The following is a 21733-nucleotide window of genomic DNA, read 5'->3' as shown; positions in this document are numbered from 1 at the left end:
CTGGGGATGCCGAAGGAATCTCCTAGCCCTTCACACCCAACGACCCGATGAGGCCATCTCTCCACCGTCCGATATCCTTTGCTTTCTTGTTCCAAAGTTTCTCGGCTTTCTCCATCTCCTTGCGGGCGACCTCGAGTGCCTTTTGTGATTCTTGGACGCGTTTTTGCAGCGCATCGGCGTCGAGAAGGCGAACGTTGACATTTTCTGCTGGTGTGGCATTTGTTGCGGTCGCAGTGGCCGATGCCATGGGAGGATTCTTATCTGCGTTCCGGGGAGCCGTGCTCGGACCAGCAGCAACACGATTGTCCTGTTGAGAAGGATCCTCTGGACCGATCGGTGGACCTCTTGAAGGCAAGCGAAGAGCATTCGTCCTCGAATGCGGGCCCAGGCCTGGAAGAGAGTTAATCCGTCCGCCGGAACCGACTCTAGCAGCATGATGAGAATCTCGAGGTGAGAGATCCCAACCACCAGGCATATTCACCTGGCCGTCGGCCTCAAAACCTTCCTCGCCTTCGTCATCCAAGCCTTCTCCCTCGAGAAACTCCTCCTCACCTTCTCCGTCGCTATCGCCGATCTCACCATCAATCCCGCCGTCTTCATCATCGAATGGCTCAAACTCGTCGTCTTCGGCCATCTCGCCATCCTCGCCCATAATCCAAACCACGCCGTGGCGCTCACCCCGTTTGGCAAGCCTCTCTATCCCGCCTCCGAGGTTCGTGTAATCATCGGCTTCGAGCACACCTAAACCAGCCATTGTGCCTATATCTCCAAATTCCTCGAGATATATCTGTCGTCTTTCCTCGAGCTCGAGGACCTTTTCACCCTCGTCGGCGCTGAGATGCCTCAAGACCCATCCATTAGGCGTCACCAAACATCTCTTCAATAGATCATCTTTTCGCTCCCCTGCGTCAGCAACACTCACCGCATTGCCATCCTTCAATGCTTGCTTCTCTTTGAGTGGAAGGTAGATATAGCCAAACGCATCGTTGGCACTATATCCGTTCCCGTCCAGATACTCTTGACCACGTCGGGAGTCTGGCGGTAATTTGTACGCGGCAGAGTTGAAAGACGGCGGGTTCAGCCACGGATGATCTCTAGAGAGGTCGCCCGTTTGGATGAGTGAAGAGAAAATCTTAGGCATGGATGAAATATGCTCGTTGAGAAGTTTTTGCATGGCTGCATGTGTCGAGGGACCGTCACTGGCCGCAGCCATCTTCTCGGCTTCGTTTAACAGGTCACGCATCGTGTACGCACCATTGGCCTCTTCGACTTTTCGCGCAGGCTCTTCCTTTGGTGTTGCCGTTCGAGGGGTGTCTGGTTTCTGAGGCTGGCTTGCAGATTTTTCGGCCAGCTTCGAAGCGGAAAATGCGGCCTTGTCTTTCTCCTCCGTCTTCTTTGGCTCTAACTTGTCCCCAGAAGTTTCAACGTCTTGTTTCTGGACTGTTTCCTGTAGCTTCGTGCTGGCACCTTCTGCCTTGACCTTCGCTTTCTCGTCGCCACTAGCTGCCGTGCTACTCTCCACTCGCTGTTTCTTCTGTTTCTTTTGCCGAGCAATGACAGGTGCAACCTCTTCCACTACTGGTGTGCTGGCAGCACTTGCGACGGTGTCATTGGTCTCGGTTGTCTTCTTAGCCTTCTCTCGTCTTTCTTTCTTTAGTTGAGCCTTGCTCTTGGCTCGCTCCGGAGCAGAACCAACGATACTTGGTGGAGGAGAGCTGGCGCGAGAAGCGTCGTGAGAAGGGCGCTCTGACATTGCTGGCGTTGATGGCCTACTAAGCTGAGCCGAAGAGAGAGATGGTCGTCTGGACCCTTTCTTGATGGCTGAGATGGGAGGCACGGCGCTCGATTTCTCAGTCGTTGCCGATGCAGGAGTCTGCTCGAGCGTTTTTGTGACAATTCCAGTCGTTACGCGGAGCGTCCTTGGTCGAGGTATCGACGTCTTGGATGTCTCTGATGGAGTGGTAGTGACAGGAGTGATCGGTCGGGGGCTCATTGTCCCTGGTGTGCCAACAACCGCCGAGTCCAGAATTGGTGTTGCAGATTTGTCCAAGCCAGCAGTGTTGACGGATGGTAGCGGCGGGTTGGTTGGGACATCCGAGGCGGTTCTTTGAGGTAATTCTATCTTCCCAGGTTTCACTGCCGGGGCTTTCCCTTTGCTCCGAGGGTCATCAGCCTTCGAAAGAGGTCGAGCTTCATCTTTCTTCTCAGTCTTCTCGTCAGCCTTTCCCCCAATATCCGGCTTCTTCTCAGTCTCAGGTTTTTGACGGATTGACTTCGATTTAGGAGAGCCCAAACTAATCTCAGTCACTCCACTGCTAGGCTTCTTGCTCGAGATAGGTGCTTCGTCAGCTGGCGTGGGCTTGCTGTCTTCTTTCAGTGACTCGGAGGCCTTCGATTTTGGAGTTGACGCGCGATGGCCTATCGGTACGATTGGCACAACTGGAGCGATGGGTACAGAACCGGTCGACGAGCTTCGTTGCCCAATTACCTGGACAGGCAGGGGAGGAGACGCATGCCTATGGAGAACCGGATGTCCATGACTGAGTTCAAAACCTGGAGGGACCTTCGGTGTTGATGACCGTAGACCCGAGCTGTAGTGACTCTGAAAGGACGAGACGCGGGAATGCAAAGGTGGAGGCTGTGTATCTGAGCGAGTCGGCAGAGGCGGGAAGTTCTTCTCATCCACTGCAATGACATAGTTAGCGAAGAATCCAGGCAACAGATAAAACCAGAAAGAACACAGTCAGAACCACCATCAGACAGCACAGCGGCGGGTACATGATACGGGCTCAAAGGTACAGGCAAAGACAATCAGGCTTTTTGCATCATCAGATCCCTCAGCACAGGTTTTACTGTCTCTAGAACGTTGCACCTAAAATGAATTGTAAGAAATTGTTTTCTGATCTGCCTGACCTTTTTGTAACATGGTCAGGGAAGGGCACTAACATACATAACAGAGCCGTGAAAATGGGACGATTGATGCCGCTGAAGGAAAAGCCTGATGCCGATAGATTGATTTTTCGATGCGTCCCACGCTCGCCCGGGACCATGACTGTGACCATGCCGTTACTCCACTAAGCTTTCGCCATTCAGCTACTGACTTATGCATTGCTCGCCGATCCGAATAGGTAGGCCTCGTACCACCAACGCCAAACAAAACCCATCATAAAAAAGACAGAAGAAAAAGAAAAGGGCATTGAAATATTGTGGTCGGAATGTCGTTGATCACCATCGATTGTACCCGCCGCCGCCGTATAGGTTCGATTGCTGGTACCCACCTTGATTACCCCCAAACAGCCCCTGCCCTGTCGCATTGCCCTGGTGGACTCTCGCTGACGCAATACTCGGGTCTGCAAGATGCTCTACACCACCTCCTGAAGAGGAAGTGTTAGCGTGTCTGTGCTTCTTGCCCTTTTTCCTTTGCTTGACAAGCCCAGGATCTTGGTATGTCTGATACTGAGCGTAGAGCGGGTTGAGGACGCCAGGGGCAGGGGCTGACAGTGGGGGTGACCGAAGGGGGTTATTTTGCAAGGAAAGGAGCAACTCACGCTTAGACATTTCATGACCTTGATTCGTTCCACTCCGATTCCTCGAATAGGCTTCCGCGTTGATGTCTTTGGAAGTTCCAAAACCAGGGTTGGTGAAATTCTGGCCATGAGCGAACATTCCACCACCACTGACCGGAGGAGTCCCCGCAGTTGGCAAGCCAGGAGGAGGTCCTTGAACTCCACTAGAGTAGAAGCTCTGCTGCTGTCCTTGGAAGCGACTGGCCGTGCCGGCCTTTGTCTCATTGTTGAAGTATCTGGAACCGTGGCGTTGGTGACTGCTAATCTGTTCGTACTGGGCTTGGCTGTACTGTGGTCCTCGTCTATCAAAGTCTGACATCTCGAAAGCAGTGTTCTGGGTACTTGGTTGACCAAGACCAGGCGCTTGTGGTAGATTGCTGGTGCTGAGAAGAGCCAGTTGTTGTCGTTGTTGAGGCGTCAAGCTGCGAGAATTCAAACTCATTGACGAAAATTGGTCGTTCAGGGACTGCGACGGGCGTCCAATAGCTCCCCGTGCTGAAGAGCCTCTCGGATCGTCTTCCGGTTCACCACCGAGGGCGAGGCTACCTGCAACGACGTTGTCTTCATCCAATGTCTCTTCCACAGCTGAAGTGGCCTGAGCTTCCAGTTTGGCTTTTGCTTCGGCCTCTAGCTTTGCGCGCTCGGCTTCTTCCCTTTCTCGCATGGCGCGGCGTTTGGCACCACCATAAGGATCGATAAAACAGGGCATGTCATCTACTGCAGCGCGAGCTTCTGGACTGAGACATGAGTCGTCGTAAATGAATCGGTAACTCCGAGATACAACTCGCAGTACATCCTCGTATTGTTTTTGTATCGGGTCCAGCGGTTGTGGTTTTGGTTTTGGTTTGGAAACTGTCTGGTCTGGTCTGGATGCCGTCTTCGGAGGAGCGGTCGAGCTAGATGGCTGGCTGACAGGAGCCTCCTTGGCTTTGTGTTCGTCTGGCTTCTGGGCAGTGAGTGAAGCATGGGTCGTTTGGGGACTAGGAGTAGCCCTGCTGTTGGTTTGGCTGGCACGTCTCGTCCGCGCCACAGAAGCATTTGCAGTTGCCCAGCTTGCAGTAGAGGGTAAGGCCGAACCATCCTGCGAGTTCTTCCTGCTGTTGTCGTTATCTTTGCTCCCTTGTCGAGCCATTGGCTGAGTGATTGCGTTTTGGACGGCCGACTGAGGTCGAGGTGGAGGGTTCATTTGCGCCGTCTGAGCCGACACGGCAGGTCGAGTAGAGAGTTTTGCGCCATGCGGTTCGTTTTGCAATGAACTGTGCTGACCATCTTCGCCTGTCTCATGCAGAAAGCTACAGTTTTTGTTGGTGCACGTTTCACCGCGCAAATAGGCAGAGCAGTACTTGGTGGTACCAAATTGGGCTCGTAGAACGCGATCGCCATTAAGAGAACCATCGACAGTATTGATGCAGAGAGCGGCGTCCTCTTTGCGAGCGTACGTGACGTATACGCCAATTCCTTGGTTTGCTGCTCCTGGTTTGGCCTTGCTGACTACGATCTTCTCAATTTCGCCGTACTGGCCGAAATATTCTGGACCGCGGAGAGTCTGAAGCAGAGCCTGTTCATCTTTGATCTGCGGTATGAGGCCAATAACATAAACAAGGTTTTGTTGTTTGACACGCACTCCAGCGAGATTACGACGTGATGAATTCTCCACCTCACGCTTCTCCGTCTCCTTTCGTTTCGCAGCGGCTTGCTTTTTATTCTTGTTTAGTTGGTCGAGTTTGAATTCTTCAGCTGTTGGGATCTTGTACTGAATGGTCTTCTCATCGTAGGGTCTTCGACAGTTCGGGCAGGTACTCTTTTCGTAAGTAGTCTTAAGACTGTTGAAGCAGAACTGACAAATCTGTCACGATCGTTAGTATGGATCAAAATACAAGTAGGGGACAAAAACTCATGGAAGAGCCGGGAAGAGAGAGTGGGATTTTAAGACATACCTGGTAGCCACAAGGACAGGGTCTGAAGTTCTTGTCGGATAGGTCAAACTCTTCGATACAAAGTGGGCTGGTTGTCACGTAATCAGCGTTCCAGTCCGGCGTCGCGATAATCGACTGCGGGTGAACTCACCAAGTCTCCTCGTCATCGTCGATGACGGTGTCCTGCGACCTGCTCATAATGGCAGAGGTGATAATATAGATGTGAAGTGTTCCACCTCTTTCAACTCCTGCACCAGTGAGTAAAGGTGCAAAGTGTTCTCCATGCACTATGGGGTTTCAATATCCAGTCTGGCGTATAATAGTCGTCTGGTGCAAGACCAGGCAGTTGAAGAACTAGTTCTAAGAGGTGTTGTGGATTAGGACGAATGGCTGGAGTGAGGCAAAAGGGTGTATTCAAAGTGAAGCGAAATGAAATACGCATCGAAAGCCACGGAGGGAAGGCGAAAGGCGAAGGTTGCGTTGAAGACTCGCGACTGCGGCAAAGGCATATCACTAGTCCTGATATGGACTAGTGGCCAAGCTCAAGTCTTGGCACGGCGAAGAGCTCCGTCATTACGACCATGGACAGTCCTGCATCCTCTCAATGAGATAGATATTGTCACATCAAGGACGGCTTTTCCGAGGTCTGAGACCTGCGCAATGTCCTCGACAAAGACAATGTTGCGCCTCGCCAGCAAGAGGCCTCTTGGAGCAGCTTCGCAGGCCAAGGGATGCGCTCAACGCGCAACCCTTTCTCAATCGACCAGGAGTTATGCCGCCGACAGTCGGAAGGACAAGACCACATCAGACATGAGAACAGCCGGGCCTGATCTCCTCTCAGAGTTGCGGAAGGCCCCTCGTCCACGTGAGTATGGCATAGAAGAGGATCAGAACGAATCGCTGACACCGGGAAAGCCATGGGCAAGCTCTCAGCACCCATCGTCAACGATGCCGATAAATATGCAGACAAAGCTCTGCCTCTCCACCAATACGGCCAATACCTCATGTCCTGCCTACCCAAATATATCCAGCAATTCTCAGTATGGAAGGACGAGCTTTGCATTTATATTTGTCCGACCGGCGTCATCCCTGTGTTCACTTTTCTCAAATACCACACCGCGGCAGAATACACCATGGTTGCAGATATCACTGCGGTAGATTTTCCTACCAAGAATTATCGATTTGAAGTGGTGTACAACCTGCTCAGTGTGCGACACAACTCCAGAATACGAGTCAAGACATACGCAGATGAGGCGACCCCTGTACCCTCAATCACCTCACTCTACGATGGTGCAAACTGGTATGAGAGGGAAGTGTATGATATGTTTGGAGTATTCTTCACCGGACACCCTGATCTACGCCGAATAATGACCGACTACGGGTTTGATGGCCATCCGCTGCGCAAGGATTTCCCCTTGACTGGGTACACCGAAATCAGGTATGATGAGGAGAAGAAGCGAATTGTGGTGGAGCCCCTAGAGATGACACAAGCGTTCCGAAACTTCGAAGGTGGTACAAGTGCTTGGGAACAGGTTGGTGTTGGCTCGGACAGGAAACCAGCAGAGTTCAAACTGCCCACACCTAAACCCGAGGAGAAGAAGGAAGAGAAGAAATAGGTAGTCTATCATACTACTTGAAGTCTTCAGAGACTCGGAAATTGGTGAGAAGAAAATACGGAGCGTCTAAGACGCTGTTGTACATATGGAGGGCAATACATCAACATGGTCCGTCACAGCCCATTGTCCCCAACTTTCTCATTAGATGCGCGAATTTCCCAAGCACCACGAACCGCACCATTCGCCAGGACAGCACTCGGTTCATTATGGTTTGTGATGCGATTGCTCGAGAGATATATGTTGATGTCCGGTTCCCTGAAAATTAACTCCCGGTTCCGGTTCCTGGTATGAGACGGATTGATGCCGAAACCAGCCTTCGGGGCCTTTGAGAGAAGTCAACTAACACTCGCTCAATTCAAACACCACTCGTCGGTTCAATATTGGGTTGGCTTGGAGCATGAGGATTTCTTCTTCCACAGCTTCCTATCATTTTTTTTTTCTTAAAGCCAGAGCATAGAAAATAAACTTACAAGCAAAATGGCCTGTTTATCCCTTCCGTACCCAACCCTGAGCTTCAACGCCCGTTACAAGTGACTGGAGATTTCTACGCTGTATCCGGATCAATTCATTGCGTCCTCCCAGCAGATCTGTCGCAAGATCTCGTCAATGCCTTCTATCAATCCAATCATCCCGGGATTTGCGCCAGATCCCTCCATTGTATTGATCGAGGACACATTCTTTCTTGTCAACTCAAGTTTCCATGTGTTTCCGGGCCTACCGATCTATACTTCTCAGGACCTGGTCGCCTGGAAACAGATAGGTAAGTCTTACTACCTTCTGAGATAGAGAAAGTGAACGTCTTCAACCAAGGGAATGCAATCAACAGACGCGCCCAGTTGAGTCTTCGCAGATCCCCTACCGGTATATTTCCCCTCAACGGGAATGGAGACGTGTTGGTAGGAACAGGCGGCCTCTATGCTCCGACCATAAGATATCATGGCGGGACTGTTTTTGTTGGTAGGTTGTGATAGGAACTCCCAAAGCCCTGTGATTCTTGAGACGACCTTGCCATGCTAACAACATGCCAGTCTGCACCAACATCATGACCCCCGAAGCCGGCTCCTTAGGGTCAGCTAGCAAAAATTTCATCGTCTCAACACAAGACATCTGGTCAGACAATTGGAGCGATCCCGTCTACTTTGACTTTCAGGGCATCGACCCGAGCATATTCTTTGACGATGACGGCCGCAGCTACATTCAAGCGTCGGCCGCCCCCGGTCCAATGACCAAAATCCACCTCTTCGAAATCGACCTCAAAACCGGTCAGAAACTATCTGAAGAGAAAATGATCTGGGCCGGGACCGGTGGCGTGTATCCAGAAGGCCCGCATCTTTACAAGAAGGACGGCTGGTATTTCCTTGTAATATCCGAAGGTGGCACGCATGAGGGTCACATGGTCGCCGTCGCAAGGTCCCGAACTATTTTTGGTCCTTACGAAGCCTTCGGGGGCAATCCTATTCTCACGGCACGTTGGACCGACGAATATATTCAGTTCACGGGACACTGCGACATGTTCCAGGATCGGGAAGGGAACTGGTGGGGAGTGTGCTTGGGAGTACGAAAGGACAGAGCGGGGCGGTTCGTCATGGGCAGAGAATCGTTCATCACCCCAGGGAAATGGCCCAAGGGGGGCTGGCCGTCGTTGGAGCTCGTCAAGTCCGATCCGAGAGGCCTTACTTGCCGGAGAAGGACCGCTGCTCTTGTTACTGCCAACCCGATGGCCGATTTCGTCTACATACGCGACGTGGACCTAGATGATTACAAGTTCTCCAACAGTGGCCCAGATATCGCTCTCAGAGCACGCGCCGTCGACTTGGTGAGTCCCTCCGAGTCTCCCACATTTATCGGGAAACGCCAACGTCAACTCGAGGGCGTTAGCTCAGTCTTGATGACCTGCCCAAGTCCAGCGCAGCAATCTCCGAGGAGCAGCGTCAAAGCAGGACTTGCAGTCTACAAGGACGAGTATCGCCACGCGAGGGTCTTCTATGATGATACCCAGGAAACAGCCCTCGTATTCGAAGTCCGGAACGACGCGAAGAGGCTCCACCGGACCATGAAGAATGTTATCGAGCCTCGTGAGCATCTTGCTCTGAGACTCGAGCACACCGAGCAACAATACCGATTTTCCTATAGGGTGCCAGGGATTCGATCTTCAGCAAGTTGGACCTTGATCAGCACTCTCGATACCCTGGACTTGACAAATTTCGATTTCGTCGGTCCTATCGTTAGTATCTTTGCCGTGGCAGGGGAGGAGGAGCAGCCGACTATGGTTCACTTCAGCAGTCTAGAGATAGACTAAGAGGAGCACCGCGCCATCTCTTATTGATTTGCAGACTCGGCCCAGAATGGGAGCTGCTGGCACGAAGGGGTACCCCGCTCATGGACATCGATACGGTATGGGTAAGAGCATTCACATCGTCTGCCATTTCCAACGACAGGGAGAACCCAACTCCTACAGCCTTCGCCCATCTTTGCATGGCCCATTTTTCATACTTCCGTTTTTATAGTGATTCTTGCACGTACGTGGGAAGAACGGCAATGTGTCGTCCCATTGAGGTTGCAAGGACATACTGATTCCGATGCCGATCCGGATCCTGATGCCGATCCCACGGCCGAGAGACTTCTCACGCCGTATTAAGGGGCCAGGCCTTTTCGAGACCCAAGTCGTGTTCCTCGCTGGTGCTATGGAGATCTATTGAGTAACAAGCACCATCGAAGGATCCATTGCGCTTTGCAGGGACAGTCTGAACGAACACAAAGCGCCACGTCTCCTAGGGGACCCGGGAAATAGAACGAGGCCAGGCAGGTGTTAATGGACAACCTCTTTAACAGAGCCCGCTCTAAACAAGGCCTTTTTTGAATTTATATTTGTTTCCATTGCTGGATCTTTTATTCGGTCTCGATTTGCACCCTCTCTTCCACTTTATCTATATTTTTCTGGTCCACCCCGATGGTGAATCTGATCCCGCTGAAAGACGTTCTCCGCTGATTCCTCCCCAATAAGTATGTATGTCAGTACACAAGATGTTGAAGCTGAAAGACTGACATTGGCTGATGTTTCGGGGAGACATGACCATTTTTGGTTGAACAATCCGAATTCATTCCATCCTTCGCTCCCTCAGAGAGTGACACTGCTGACATTCAGCACACCCTTCGCCCCAATCAGCTCTCTCTTGACATCGTCTCCAACCTCCTTATCCACGCCCAAGATCATGAGCGCCTCCGTCGTCTCTTTGGGAGCAGGAGGGTTGGGCGCGAAATCCTTCACGGAACTCGAACCCGTTGGGGCTGAGCCAGCGGAGAATGTTGCGGGTGCCACACTCATGAAGTTAATATTGACACCTTCTCTGCCGAGAATGCTGCCCACCACGCCAATCTTTCCCGGCGAATCATAATTGTGACAGATTAATAAGGTGCCTTCGGGGGCAAATGATGTGGCGAAGCGATCAAGTCTCGAAATGACGGGCGAGTTGTCGCTGCAGTAGCCAGAAATGATGTGCTGCTTGCTAGCGGACTGTGGTTGTTGGTCGCTCGCTGCGTGGGATGATAGAGAGAGCCCTTCGAGGGCGCTAGAATGTCGACTTAGAGAAGGGGCCCTGCTGGCAGGGCGTGCGATCAGTGTAACCAAGCTTGAATACGCCAGCGTGGATGGATCTCTCGACTTCTGCTCGTTGACAAATATCCCTCTCTCTTTGGCAACCATCTCCGCATTGACTATGTTGACGTTGAACCCCTCTGCGTCAGAAATTGGCAAAGTAAGCCCTTTGATAAGGGCCGCAAAAAGTGGTTTCGTACTTGACATGTTTGCTATCTCGCCCTCGTAAATGAGGTCAAATGTATTCATGTTCCTTTGATGGAGTGGTTGCGTGGGGGATGTGAAGTGTTGCGTGTACAAAGAGCCTATCTTTTCCACAAGCCGTACGAAAGGTTGGAGAGTCTTATACTCTGCCGGAAGGATAATGGGGGCATTTACGGCGCTTCTCGGTAGATCTCCTGCGAGGATCTGTAGAACCTGTTCGCAGACGTCAATGGAGACGTTTTCTTGTGCTTCAACCGTCGATGCGCCGAGATGTGGTGTTGCGATACATTTGGGGTGTTGGACGAGTCTTGCTGCCGAGGAGTTGGAGTCTTTGTGTGGTGGCTCCAAAGTAAACACATCTATTGCCGCGCCGGCTATATGTCCAGAGTCCAATGCGGCAAGAAGGGCTTCCTCATCGATAATCCCTCCTCGGGCAACGTTGAGGATGCGAGCACCGCGTTTCATCGAGTTGAGTTCGGACGTGGAGAGCATGCCGCGTGTTGCGGCAAGCATTGGTGTGTGAATAGTCAGGAAGTCGACGACAGGGAGGAGCTCAGACAGGGATTCGACGAGCTCGACGTTGGCGGCAGCTGCTACTGACGGAGAAGCATAGGGGTCTGCTGCGACAACATTCATGCCCAGTCCACGAGCCATTCGAGCGACAATCAGCCCAACTGAGAAAGACATTCATAGTCAGAACCAGTCTCAACCAATGACGAAGTTGGACGAATTGTGTATACCTTTGCCGAGTCCCACGACCCCTAAGGTCTTACCCTTGACCTCCACACCGACAAGCCTGCTCCTCTCCCATTTCCCTCCTTTGAGGCTCGCACAAGCGTCCGGGATATTTCTTGCCATGCTCATCAACAGGGCAATAGTATGTTCTGCAGCAGCCTGAATATTTCCACTAGGAGAATTCACCACGACGATGCCCAACCTTGTCGCAGCTGGGACATCGACATTGTCCACACCGACACCCGCTCGAGCAACTACTTTCAACTTGCGGGCTGCCTGCAGCAGATCACTCGTGACTTTGGTCTCGGAGCGAACAAGAAGGGCGTCGTAGTCCGGGATGATTGAGATAAGTTGCTCGGGCGTTAGACCTTGCTTCTCGTCGACAATGAGGGTTTTCCGAAGCAGAGCGATACCGTCCGAGGAGAGTTTCTCTGGGCAGAGGACTCGAGCCTGGACTGTTTCACCGTTTGTCGAGGCCATTTTCGCTCCCTGACTGGCTGATCGAGGATTAAGTCCAGAAGTCAAGGGGCGGTGTAGGTATCACCTTCAAATCGCGTCGATCGAAAAAGAGAGACTTACTCAGGCTGAAGATCTAAAGCTTCCAGGTACCTCAACAATGCGAGAACAACAGGGATAAAGACGAGAAGGCAGTGGCAGATAGTTTGTCTGATATTTTCTCGTGCTTTTGACTATTCTTGGTGTCCAATAAACCAGTAACCGAGCCAGGTTGTGGGTTGTGCAAAGACATTTTTTTTCAATTTCTCCGTGGGGCAGTCAATGCTCCAAATCCATTCGCCGGCTAGGATGTCGTGCGTCACGATATTAGCGAGACACAAAAGCAATGAAGTCGAGGAATGTGGAGTCGTGAGTGGCCGAAGTCGCAAGGCAAGGATTGCAAGATGTGATCCAAAACCCCGCGATCCGGGGGAATTTTGTTCGGGGACTCGGGGGCGAGACAAACCGTGCAAACTCAGCAAACAAATTCGTCCCCAACATAGCAGCATGAATGCCAGCCAGACCAGGCATGCATTTCCTCCAGCATAACAAGAACACATAGGGCAATCTTTCTCAGTATTCCAATGCTTCTTCAAACAAACTCCGCAGCTGCTCTCTTTCCTCGTTCACTTCTGCGCTTAATTTGGGTGCCAACATGAGCACTCTCTTCTGAGGCAAAGTTCCCTCCACCAAATCGTCAATGCTCTCGCGCGTGAAACCTAGGGGCTTCAAGCCTCGAGGCTGATCTCCCAAGTTGATGAGGAACTCTGCCAATGCTTCACTTAGAACCTCGCCTGCACTTTCCTTTTTGACATTGGAGACATCCACGCCGAAGCATTCTGCAGCAGCCAGATGTCGCTCTGGATTGCTTGGGCCTGTGAACTTGAACACAGCAGGCGCAGTTACAGCAACACTAACGCCATGGGGAATCAAGGGCGTCTCAACCACGTAACCGGCATGTTTATAGCCGGGATTCTGTCCGCTGATTGGGTAACTCATGCCATGACACAGATGGACGCCCGCATTGCCGAATCCGACCCCGGCCAAAGTTGCCGCGAGCAGCATTTCACTTTGAGCTTCATAGTCTTCGGGATCCTTCGCTGCTCGAGGCAAGTATTTGACTGTCGATTTGAGCGCCTTCAGCGAGAAAATATCGGAAATGGGGTTTGCGCCCTGGTAGGCTGGGCGATTGATCGGATTCGTTGGTCTCGGAGATCTCTCGTTGTAGGGAATGGCCGTCCAGGATTCCAGTGAGTGACACAACACATCCAAGCCAGAGGAAGCATGAACAGCCGATGGCATCGTGCGAGTGTTGAGCGGGTCACAAATGCCCAGTGTAGGTTTCAGATTCCGGTGGGCAATACCAGTCTTCGCCCGCTTCTCGACTAGGTCGAAGATAGCTGTTCCCGTCGTCTCTGATCCTGTTCCAGCGGTAGTTGGGACAGCCACAAGAGGTTTTAGCGGCTTCGTGATTGGCAATCCCTTACCGAGAGGAGCATTGACAAAATCAAGGAAGTCGGCGTCTGGGAAGCAAGTATATAGGTTCATCAATTTCGCCGTGTCAATTACCGAACCTCCCCCCACTGCCAGAAAGGCGTCTGGCTGATACGGCTTAGCAAAGGCAATGGCATCTTTGACGGAGCTGTCCTTGGGCTCAACCCGACACTTATCGTAGACGGTGAACTCAATTCCTTCTTTGGACAACCCTTCGACGACCTGCTTCATGGCGTTCAACTTGGACACATTGCCGTCCGTGACGACACAGACCCGCTTGGCGCCCATGTTCTTGAAATCCATGCCCACCTCTTTTGTACAGCCAGGCCCGAAGCGGATCGAACTGGCGGCCATCTCGAACGCGTAGTCCTTGGATCGCGAGCCGTCAATGGGAGTCGCCAGTCGCCTTCTGGCTTCGCCGAAAACTGCAGGAGCATGATGGTGGTTGGGATTCGAGTGACAAGGGCAATTGGGAGGATGGCCGAACTGAATTGCTCGCAGCAACGAGGTCGAGCGCTGCGAAGCTGTCCTCGCGACACGAATTGCGGGTGAACGGACCATGGCTGCCAGCCGACGATCCAGGTTCAGCGCAGGTAAGGGCAACAGATCTCGGGCCGCGCGATAGGCGAGTAGAACAAGAGAAGAGAGATGACGACAATCAATTCAATAGCTAACTCTTTGATGTAGTTATACTCACCAGCGCAAGGTTGACTTATAAAACAACATGGAAGCAGACTTAACAACTTTTGAGCCCCATACTCATCTCTTCGTGTGATGTGGAGGGAGGCCGAGGCAAAGTGTGGAGGAAGCTCCCCTTAGACTTGGCTGGGAGCTCCTGGAGGTGCTCATGATTGTGGCGTTAAGCACTGGACTTCGGTGATTCGACACCCAAGGCTTGAGGGGCAGCGGTAGCTTGCAGCTCTCCAAGTCTTCCACCGGAAAGTCGACTGGATGAAACTCGGGCACCCGACGGTTGGTGGAAAGGCGGACATCGTTCGAGGTCGCAGGGGGCACAGCGGGGTTCGACCGCCCAAGCCGCCTAAACGGAGCGTCCCCGTACGGTGCCGTGAGGGGGAGAAGTGCGCAAGGGTTCGTAAGCCAGTCTGCTGCCCCACGTCATCCTGCGAAACACCTGCATCATCATCCAGAAATCTCAATGAGCAGTCGAGAGCAGCATTGAGCCTCTGAACTTTCTGTCCTTCTCTCGACTGCTTCTTACCCTTGCGTTGTATCTGTGTCCCTCTCTTGCCCGACATTCGATGCTATCGCGCCTCACATCACGCCTCCCTCGACTCCAGCAACTCCTGCAACACTTCCAGCCCTCAAGCACAACTGCCGCGTCGAAATCATTCACGACTTCCACCTCCCATTCTGCAACCATGACGGATCATTCAAAATGGAAGTTCAACCACACTATGCTCCGGGTGAAGGATCCCCAGCGCTCCATCGAGTACTATAACCTCCTAGGTCTAAGCCTGATCAACAAGTTGGATTTCCCCGAAAACAAATTTAGTTTGTATTTCCTAGGTAGGAACTTCCGAACATCCCATTTCCGCTTCTCGACTATGAGCTGACGCACGGTAACAGCCTACAACGGTCCTTCCTCTTCCTCGAAAGATGCACACTGGACCGACCGCGAAGGCGTCATCGAACTCACGCACAACTACGGCTCCGAGTCTGACCCCGATTTCACCATCAACAACGGCAATAAGGAACCCCACAAAGGTTTCGGCCACATCTGTATCTCCGTTGACAATATCCAAGCCGCATGCCAACGTATTGAAGATGCCGGGTATAAATTCCAGAAGAAACTGACCGACGGGCGCATGCGGAGTATCGCGTTCGCCCTGGATCCTGACGGGTACTGGGTGGAAGTCATCGGGCAAAAGCCGGTGGATCAGACCGAAGGTATAAAGACAACAGAGACGGGCACCTACAGGATGAACCACAGCATGATCCGTGTCAAAGACCCAGAGAAATCTTTGAAATTTTACCAGGAGGTCATGGGCATGTCGCTCATGAGAACCTCTGAACAAAAGGCGGCCGGGTTCACTTTATATTTCTTGGGATACCCAGGCGACTATGCGATTCCCAAGCCCGAGGACACGGCCAACGGGGTGAACCCACTCGCAGGGAAAGAAGGTCTGCTCGAATTGACCTGGAATTATGGAACAGAGAAGGAAGAAGGCAAAGTATACCACAACGGCAATGACCAGCCCCAGGGCTTCGGACATATTGCCATCAGTGTGGATGACCTGGACAAGGCCTGTGCATTTATGGAGGAGAAGGGTGTGAACTGGAAGAAGCGACTAACGGACGGCAGGATGAAGAACGTGGCGTTTGTGCTGGATCCGGATGACTACTGGGTCGAGATCATCCAGAATGAGAGACTGAAGAAGTCGGCAAATTGGTGAATGGGGCGATAACTTGTGTGTGTTGTATGAAGTTGAGATGGGAGTAACTAGGACCCAGAGGAGGCTGGATTCAGACCAGGACGAGCTCAGGGTGGAAAATGCCCTTGATATCTTTCTCCTTCAGATGGGAATGTCAATGACGACCCAGGTAGCTCCTCCTGAACTTGGACGAATAGATGCCCATAAGAAGGGAGTTTGTTCGGTATTGGTGCATGGCACCGCGGCACGATCGCTGTCCAGTTGCCCCGTCCCGGCATCCGTGGCATTTTCTTCAGTCCCGGCACCGAACCAATGCGTTATTAGATCTCGTCATCTTACCAGGTTCCCACACCCCTGGTTGCTCTGTGTACTTGTTAGTAGGCCGCGACGCCTGACCAGGGAGGGGTTGAGGGTATGTGCGTAATTTGCATGATGTAAAGAGGTGCAGGAAACGCCATTTTCGGCCTAGTCTTCCGTTAGTGGCAGTTCCACCTCTGTCCGAGCAATAGGGGAGTGTTTTTTACCTTGTGCTGTACTTGGTACTTGCATGGGCTGCTTTGGTAGCACTAGGCTAGCTTGTGCATATTATTGTGCTGAAGTTGATCTGGAGAGTTTCCCGATCTGATGCTGCTGTCTCGTTCTGAAGACGTTTCGCGAACTACGGGCAACCTTGTAACAAGTACACAGGGCACATCTTCTCTTTCCTGGTGAACAAGCAAGGTCGAGGAGTCAAGAAGTCAGACGTCAGAAGTCAGAAATTCGTGTTCACGCGAAGCTCTCGTATGTCACCCACTCACTCGTGTCATCCGTGTTCTTTGGCCAGTGAAAGTCCAGTCCTCTTCCTGTGATCGATTTCCGGAACTGACTTACTTCCTGTCCTGGTGGAAACCCAAGGAATAGTATTCGGCGTCCAGCACGTAATCGAAAAAGGGCTGCGTCACCAGTTGACTGGCTTTGCCTTGTCTCAACTCTCGTGTCTATTCGTACGTACCAAACATCACCAGAATGGGGAGCCTCGCGCCGAGAGGTGTCTCCCCCTTGCCGGGCTCCAGTGTCCTCGTAGTGGATAGAAGCTGTATCCTCTTTTGGCAAGTAGAGACTGATGGCTAGCCCAAAGTACACCGCGGAGTGAGTGCCAGGGAGCCAAGCAAAGGATTCGATCCGCCAGAGTGCAAGATAACAACCTCTGGCGGTTTCTCACTAGACGGCAACATGTTGATTGGAAACCTGTAATAAGTGCCTGTGTTTGGCATCCATTCCGTGGACAGCTCAACAGCTCTCCTCAAATAGCGAAAGTCCATCGACTCAAGGCCGCGGTCGGGCCCTGCTGTGGTAACGCGTGTGACCTTACCACATTTGCCCTCTCAAGCCACCCACTACCGTCTGGTGCGTGCGCTGCATCACCCTGGACCAAATGGCCCACATCCATGTCGCCATGTCACGACGCCCTCGGATTCCTATACTTCCTGAAACGGCAACAGCTCCAAGTTGCCGGTTCGTGAACTTTTCTCTGGATTGTCAAACCTGGCAACCACATGGCCAGTTTGAGTAGTTTGACAAGAACGTCAGCTGTTCGCACCTTCACGAGATGGCACAGTCACCCCTGGTCAGGCATCCGGTTTCGCCCTAAAGCTGGATTGGGAATATGTTATGTGTTGCGCTGCGAGGCCTGGTGGCAAATATCAACCCTCCTCTCCGGACTTGGAGACACAGCCCAATCACAATCACAATCACAGGTTCTCAGCCCGTATTCGGCCAGACAATTCTGGCTCAGTCAAAGAGTCTATCTGCTATCGGTCTGCCAGTCAATATAGTCCTCTTCGCCCCTGAGCAGGAACAATATATGGATCGATTTGACACCTCCCGCACGACCGTTGTGGTGGACTACAGACCATGCTGGCCAGGACGCATAATCACTCGATGCGAAGCTGAAAGTGTTGCATTTCCTCTGGAACCGAATAAACATCAGGCTGCAGGAGATGATACCCGATGATCCAGTCAAAGTCGCGTCTGTGGATACGTATCATCCTATGGGCCCCCTCTGCTAGCGAGCCGGCAAAATGACTAGCAGCATGAGGAATGTTCCCTTTTGATTCGAGCCAGCAATTGCCCGTTGGGGCAAAAGCTCTGCTGGCCTGACTCCGAACGGTTTACGCAGAACTACGCAACAAGAGACTCCACGGGTCATTGAGCAAGACAATAATAACGTCCATGAAGAGTCGGAAAAGCCGCGGAGGTCAGCTGGGCGCCCAGATGCACTCCAGCTGCAACCCCAAGGCGTAATAGCAGGAGTTGTTCCCCCTGCAGCTACAGCGGTGGCAAGGGCGTTGACTAACAATCCCACAAAGGCCCAGAACACTCACAGCAGTCGAAGATATCAGTTGCCTGAGGGGCCCTGGGCTGTTAGGAAGCCAAAGTCGCAACCAAGGTGCGCCTGATTGACCTCACGTTCGTAGAGGCCTCGATACCCCCTCCGACCAGTCCTCTCCACCCACGGTTCTTGGTTGTTCGACATCTGTTCGTTAGCTTTTCCAGAAGATGAAGTGTCCAGGGATCGCATTTTGCGCTCGGCTATACGTCTAGCGATCTCCTGCTCTCCTACGTCTAGGAACAGTTTCCTGTTCTCGACGTCGCAAGTGATCTTATCTCCTGTCTGAACGATGCCAAACACAGAGTCAAGATCTGCAGACTCCGGTGATATATGTAGTATAATCGTCCCACCAGCAGTGCCGCTCATTCGCCCATCGCTGATTCGCAACATGTCGACCACACCTTGTTTAGCTAGTTTTTGCGGAATAGGTATCAGTCCAGCCTCGGGCATTCCCGGATTGCCTACTGGACCTATGCTCTTGAGTATCAACACCGAGTTCGCATCAACTTCCAGGTCCGGAGAGTCGATGCGTTTTGCCATGTCTGCAGTGTTCTCAAAAACGCACGCCGAGCCACGGTGGTGCAGCAGTCTCCGGTTCTTTGAGGCCGAGGCTTTCATGACCGCCCCTTGTGGACAGATGTTGCCGTACAAGACGACCAGACTTGAGCTAGGGTAGAGGGGGTCCTCGAGAGACCGGACGATCTGTCTCGAATACTGAAACGACTTGAAGGGAGTGGTGTCGAGGAGCTCGCCAAGAGTCTGGCCAGAATAAGTCTTTGCACTAAGATGTAGCAATGGCCTCAAGGTATGCATCAATGCCAACATGCCACCTGCGTTGTGAAAGTCGGTCATGTAATTGTCACCGCTGGGTTTCAGGTCGACCAACAGCGGAGTCCTTCTTCCGATCTCGTCAAAGGTATTGAGGTCAATGGTGCCTGCCACCTTCGGGTGTCGGTTGATAATGGCCAGTAGATGCACCACAGCATTCGTGCTTCCTCCAATGGCTTGAAGAACCGTGATGGCATTGAGGAAGCTCTCTCGGGTAAGCAGATCTTGTGGTCTCATTCCATCCTTTGTAAGCATCGCCACCGCATTACGTCCAGCTTGCTCTGCGACTCTCAGTCTCGCAGAGCTCACAGCAGCGGCTGTAGCGCCTGATTTAAGCTCAAGCAGTCCCAGGCCTGCAGTTATGCAAGCCATAGTAGATGCGGTGCCCATCACTCCACATGTCCCTCCTGTGGGTGCCAACTCCTCATTGACAGACATGATGTCTTCCAAGTCGACACCACCGGCCCGATATCGCGCCCAATAGCTTCGACAGTCCGTACAAGCTCCTACTCTGACCCCTTCTACCGAGCCTGGCATCATTGGCCCTGTGATGAGAGGTATGACAGGCTTATTTGCGGAGACACCGCCCATCAACTGCGCTGGAACTGTCTTATCACACCCACCTATCATGACCACTGCATCTACCGGCTGAGCTTTGATCATCTCCTCTGTGTCCATACTCATCAAATTCCTCAGATACATGCTGGTCGGACTGGCAAAGCTCTCGTGGATACTGATGGTCGGAAAATCGACCGGGAGCCCTCCTGAGGCTAAGACGCCACGCTTGACTGATTCGATGAGTTGCGGTACATTGGAATGACAGGGATTGAATGAAGAGTACGTGTTGATGACGCCGATGATGGGTGAGGAGAGTGCCGAGTCCGAATATCCCAGCGCTTTGATGAAGACTTTTCTAAGGAATAGCGAGAAATGAGCGTCGCCATACGAAGTGAGCCCAGAGCGAAGGCCAGAGGTTGAGGTGATGGGTTGGGATAGATCATAGTCCTTCAAGGTCGAACTGCCACTGCCACTGTTGTGCACTACGGTTATTGGCGTAGGGTTGCTCGCCATGATTGTTGAAGGAATTTGTAAAATCAGTGCCAACTACTCACACTTTGATCCTAGAAATGCTGGCTTTGAAGTGTCCAAGAAAGTCGAAAAGAAGCGAAAAGCATCTCGACATCACCAGTTAAGTGGTCATCGCAACACACCCTATTGGAGGAATGTATGTAGTTCTCGCATGCAGGGACGGAAGAAGGCCGCGAATTGACCCTCGGGTGGAGAGCGAAATCATTGCCATTGGAATTGAGGCCTTTTTTCCGATCCGTAGACTCATAAATTTTCCTCCCGACGGCTCGGAATTTCCGTTGCGCAGAGAATTCGCAATCACCTTGTAAAAATCGTCCATACTATGTAGTGTAGTACTGAACTGGGGCGAGGCTACTAGCCATGGGCATCAACTCGTACGGCGGTGGGCATAGCCTCTTCCCAACACGCACACTCAAACCAAGGAAGTCTTCTCTGTTGGTAACTTGATTGATTATCAATTCTATGAAGGATAGTCCCCGAGGACTATATAAGAAGAACAGTAGTCTAGGGTCGGCGCCCCAGCCAATCATAACGCTATCCACCACTTCAAACTTCTCCCATTACAGTACCTTAATATGTGACTCCATCACAATAACAGTTTCCGCTGTGTTATTTGGTGCAAGGGAGAAGAACAGGTTGACAGAAAGGCGCTGCTGTATGGATGCACGAGGTCCTCACGAGATTGTCATGCCCATTGCCTCTACGGAGGTACTATGAGGGTGGTCTCCTACTTAGTCTTAATAGCACTACTTGCAGCTTCTCCCGTGTGCAGGAGCATCCTTCTGAAATTATGAACTCGATATGACATCGGAAATCGCCTGCTAGCACCGATATTCCATGCTTCCCTTACAATACTGAGGGTCTGAAACGCATCAACACCAACTGCAGGCTCTGAGTTACCATAGTGCAGGTTTTCTTCGGATTATTGCATGTCTAGCTTACTAGTGGGCGGAGGCTGTTGGTTCCCTGCTAGTATGTAGAGCGGGTAACCAGCTCGATACTTCGTATAATAAAGGAGGAACCTTAGAGTTCCTACCCGGGAGCAATCCGAGCTTCAGAAAGAGTCATGCGAATGTGTGAAAAGTTCAGGTTTTAAAGGTGGTGTTAATAGTAGTACAGTAGCAGCATAGCACTCGATGCCCAGTGGGACGGATGATGACTTCGCACTTGCAACCGTGGCCCCGCGCATTCCGCCCCACCAGTTTAAAAATTGCATTATATGTTTAAAAGTAGCAGACTTTTCTTCAACAATCACCCAGCACTGCCGGGGGTAAGTCATTACCAACCGAACCACTCACTCAGTACTGGGTTCTAACAACCTCTACAGTAGCTCGTAAGTGACCTTCTAAGGCATCTGGTCCTGACCAGCCCGCTAACAGTCACATCAGAATCGGTAGAGCGTGTGGCTCTTAGAAAAGATCCAACCTCAAG

The 21733-nt window shown here is 51.9% G+C and overlaps 7 protein-coding genes across 7 annotated transcripts; 3 read left to right on the top strand and 4 right to left on the bottom strand.

The window, feature by feature from the left end:
* Positions 1 to 22: 22 nt before the first annotated feature.
* Z519_00861 (uncharacterized protein) lies at positions 23 to 5680 on the bottom strand (the record flags this gene model as incomplete). The annotated part of the gene is made up of 4 exons (XM_016758618.1): positions 23 to 2685; positions 3279 to 5412; positions 5504 to 5570; positions 5634 to 5680. 4 exons carry the CDS (start codon positions 5678 to 5680, stop codon positions 23 to 25), a joined length of 4911 nt encoding a protein of 1636 aa, XP_016625867.1.
* Positions 5681 to 6142: 462 nt separating this feature from the next.
* Positions 6143 to 7098, top strand: Z519_00860 (NADH-ubiquinone oxidoreductase 30.4 kDa subunit, mitochondrial; the record flags this gene model as incomplete). Its single annotated transcript, XM_016758617.1, has 2 exons — positions 6143 to 6347; positions 6398 to 7098. The coding sequence occupies 2 exons, from the start codon at positions 6143 to 6145 to the stop codon at positions 7096 to 7098; spliced, it is 906 nt and encodes a 301-aa protein (XP_016625866.1).
* Positions 7099 to 7704: 606 nt separating this feature from the next.
* On the top strand, positions 7705 to 9397 carry Z519_00859 (uncharacterized protein; the record flags this gene model as incomplete). Its single annotated transcript, XM_016758616.1, has 3 exons — positions 7705 to 7858; positions 7909 to 8055; positions 8127 to 9397. The coding sequence occupies 3 exons, from the start codon at positions 7705 to 7707 to the stop codon at positions 9395 to 9397; spliced, it is 1572 nt and encodes a 523-aa protein (XP_016625865.1).
* An 819-nt stretch (positions 9398 to 10216) lies between these two features.
* Z519_00858 (phosphoglycerate dehydrogenase) lies at positions 10217 to 12112 on the bottom strand (the record flags this gene model as incomplete). Its single annotated transcript, XM_016758615.1, has 2 exons — positions 10217 to 11571; positions 11638 to 12112. 2 exons carry the CDS (start codon positions 12110 to 12112, stop codon positions 10217 to 10219), a joined length of 1830 nt encoding a protein of 609 aa, XP_016625864.1.
* Positions 12113 to 12700: 588 nt separating this feature from the next.
* Z519_00857 (uncharacterized protein) lies at positions 12701 to 14182 on the bottom strand (the record flags this gene model as incomplete). Its single annotated transcript, XM_016758614.1, has 1 exon — positions 12701 to 14182. One exon carries the CDS (start codon positions 14180 to 14182, stop codon positions 12701 to 12703), a length of 1482 nt encoding a protein of 493 aa, XP_016625863.1.
* Positions 14183 to 15000: 818 nt separating this feature from the next.
* Z519_00856 (lactoylglutathione lyase) lies at positions 15001 to 16035 on the top strand (the record flags this gene model as incomplete). Its single annotated transcript, XM_016758613.1, has 2 exons — positions 15001 to 15148; positions 15209 to 16035. 2 exons carry the CDS (start codon positions 15001 to 15003, stop codon positions 16033 to 16035), a joined length of 975 nt encoding a protein of 324 aa, XP_016625862.1.
* Positions 16036 to 18391: 2356 nt separating this feature from the next.
* Positions 18392 to 20284, bottom strand: Z519_00855 (dihydroxy-acid dehydratase; the record flags this gene model as incomplete). Its single annotated transcript, XM_016758612.1, has 1 exon — positions 18392 to 20284. The coding sequence occupies one exon, from the start codon at positions 20282 to 20284 to the stop codon at positions 18392 to 18394; it is 1893 nt and encodes a 630-aa protein (XP_016625861.1).
* Between the last annotated feature and the right edge of the window lie 1449 nt (positions 20285 to 21733).

The sequence above is a fragment of the Cladophialophora bantiana genome (assembly GCF_000835475.1).
Source record: "Cladophialophora bantiana CBS 173.52 unplaced genomic scaffold supercont1.1, whole genome shotgun sequence".
NCBI lineage: Eukaryota > Fungi > Ascomycota > Eurotiomycetes > Chaetothyriales > Herpotrichiellaceae > Cladophialophora > Cladophialophora bantiana.
Note: the sequence above shows the minus strand (reverse complement) of the source record. Positions and strands in the feature narration are given on the sequence as shown.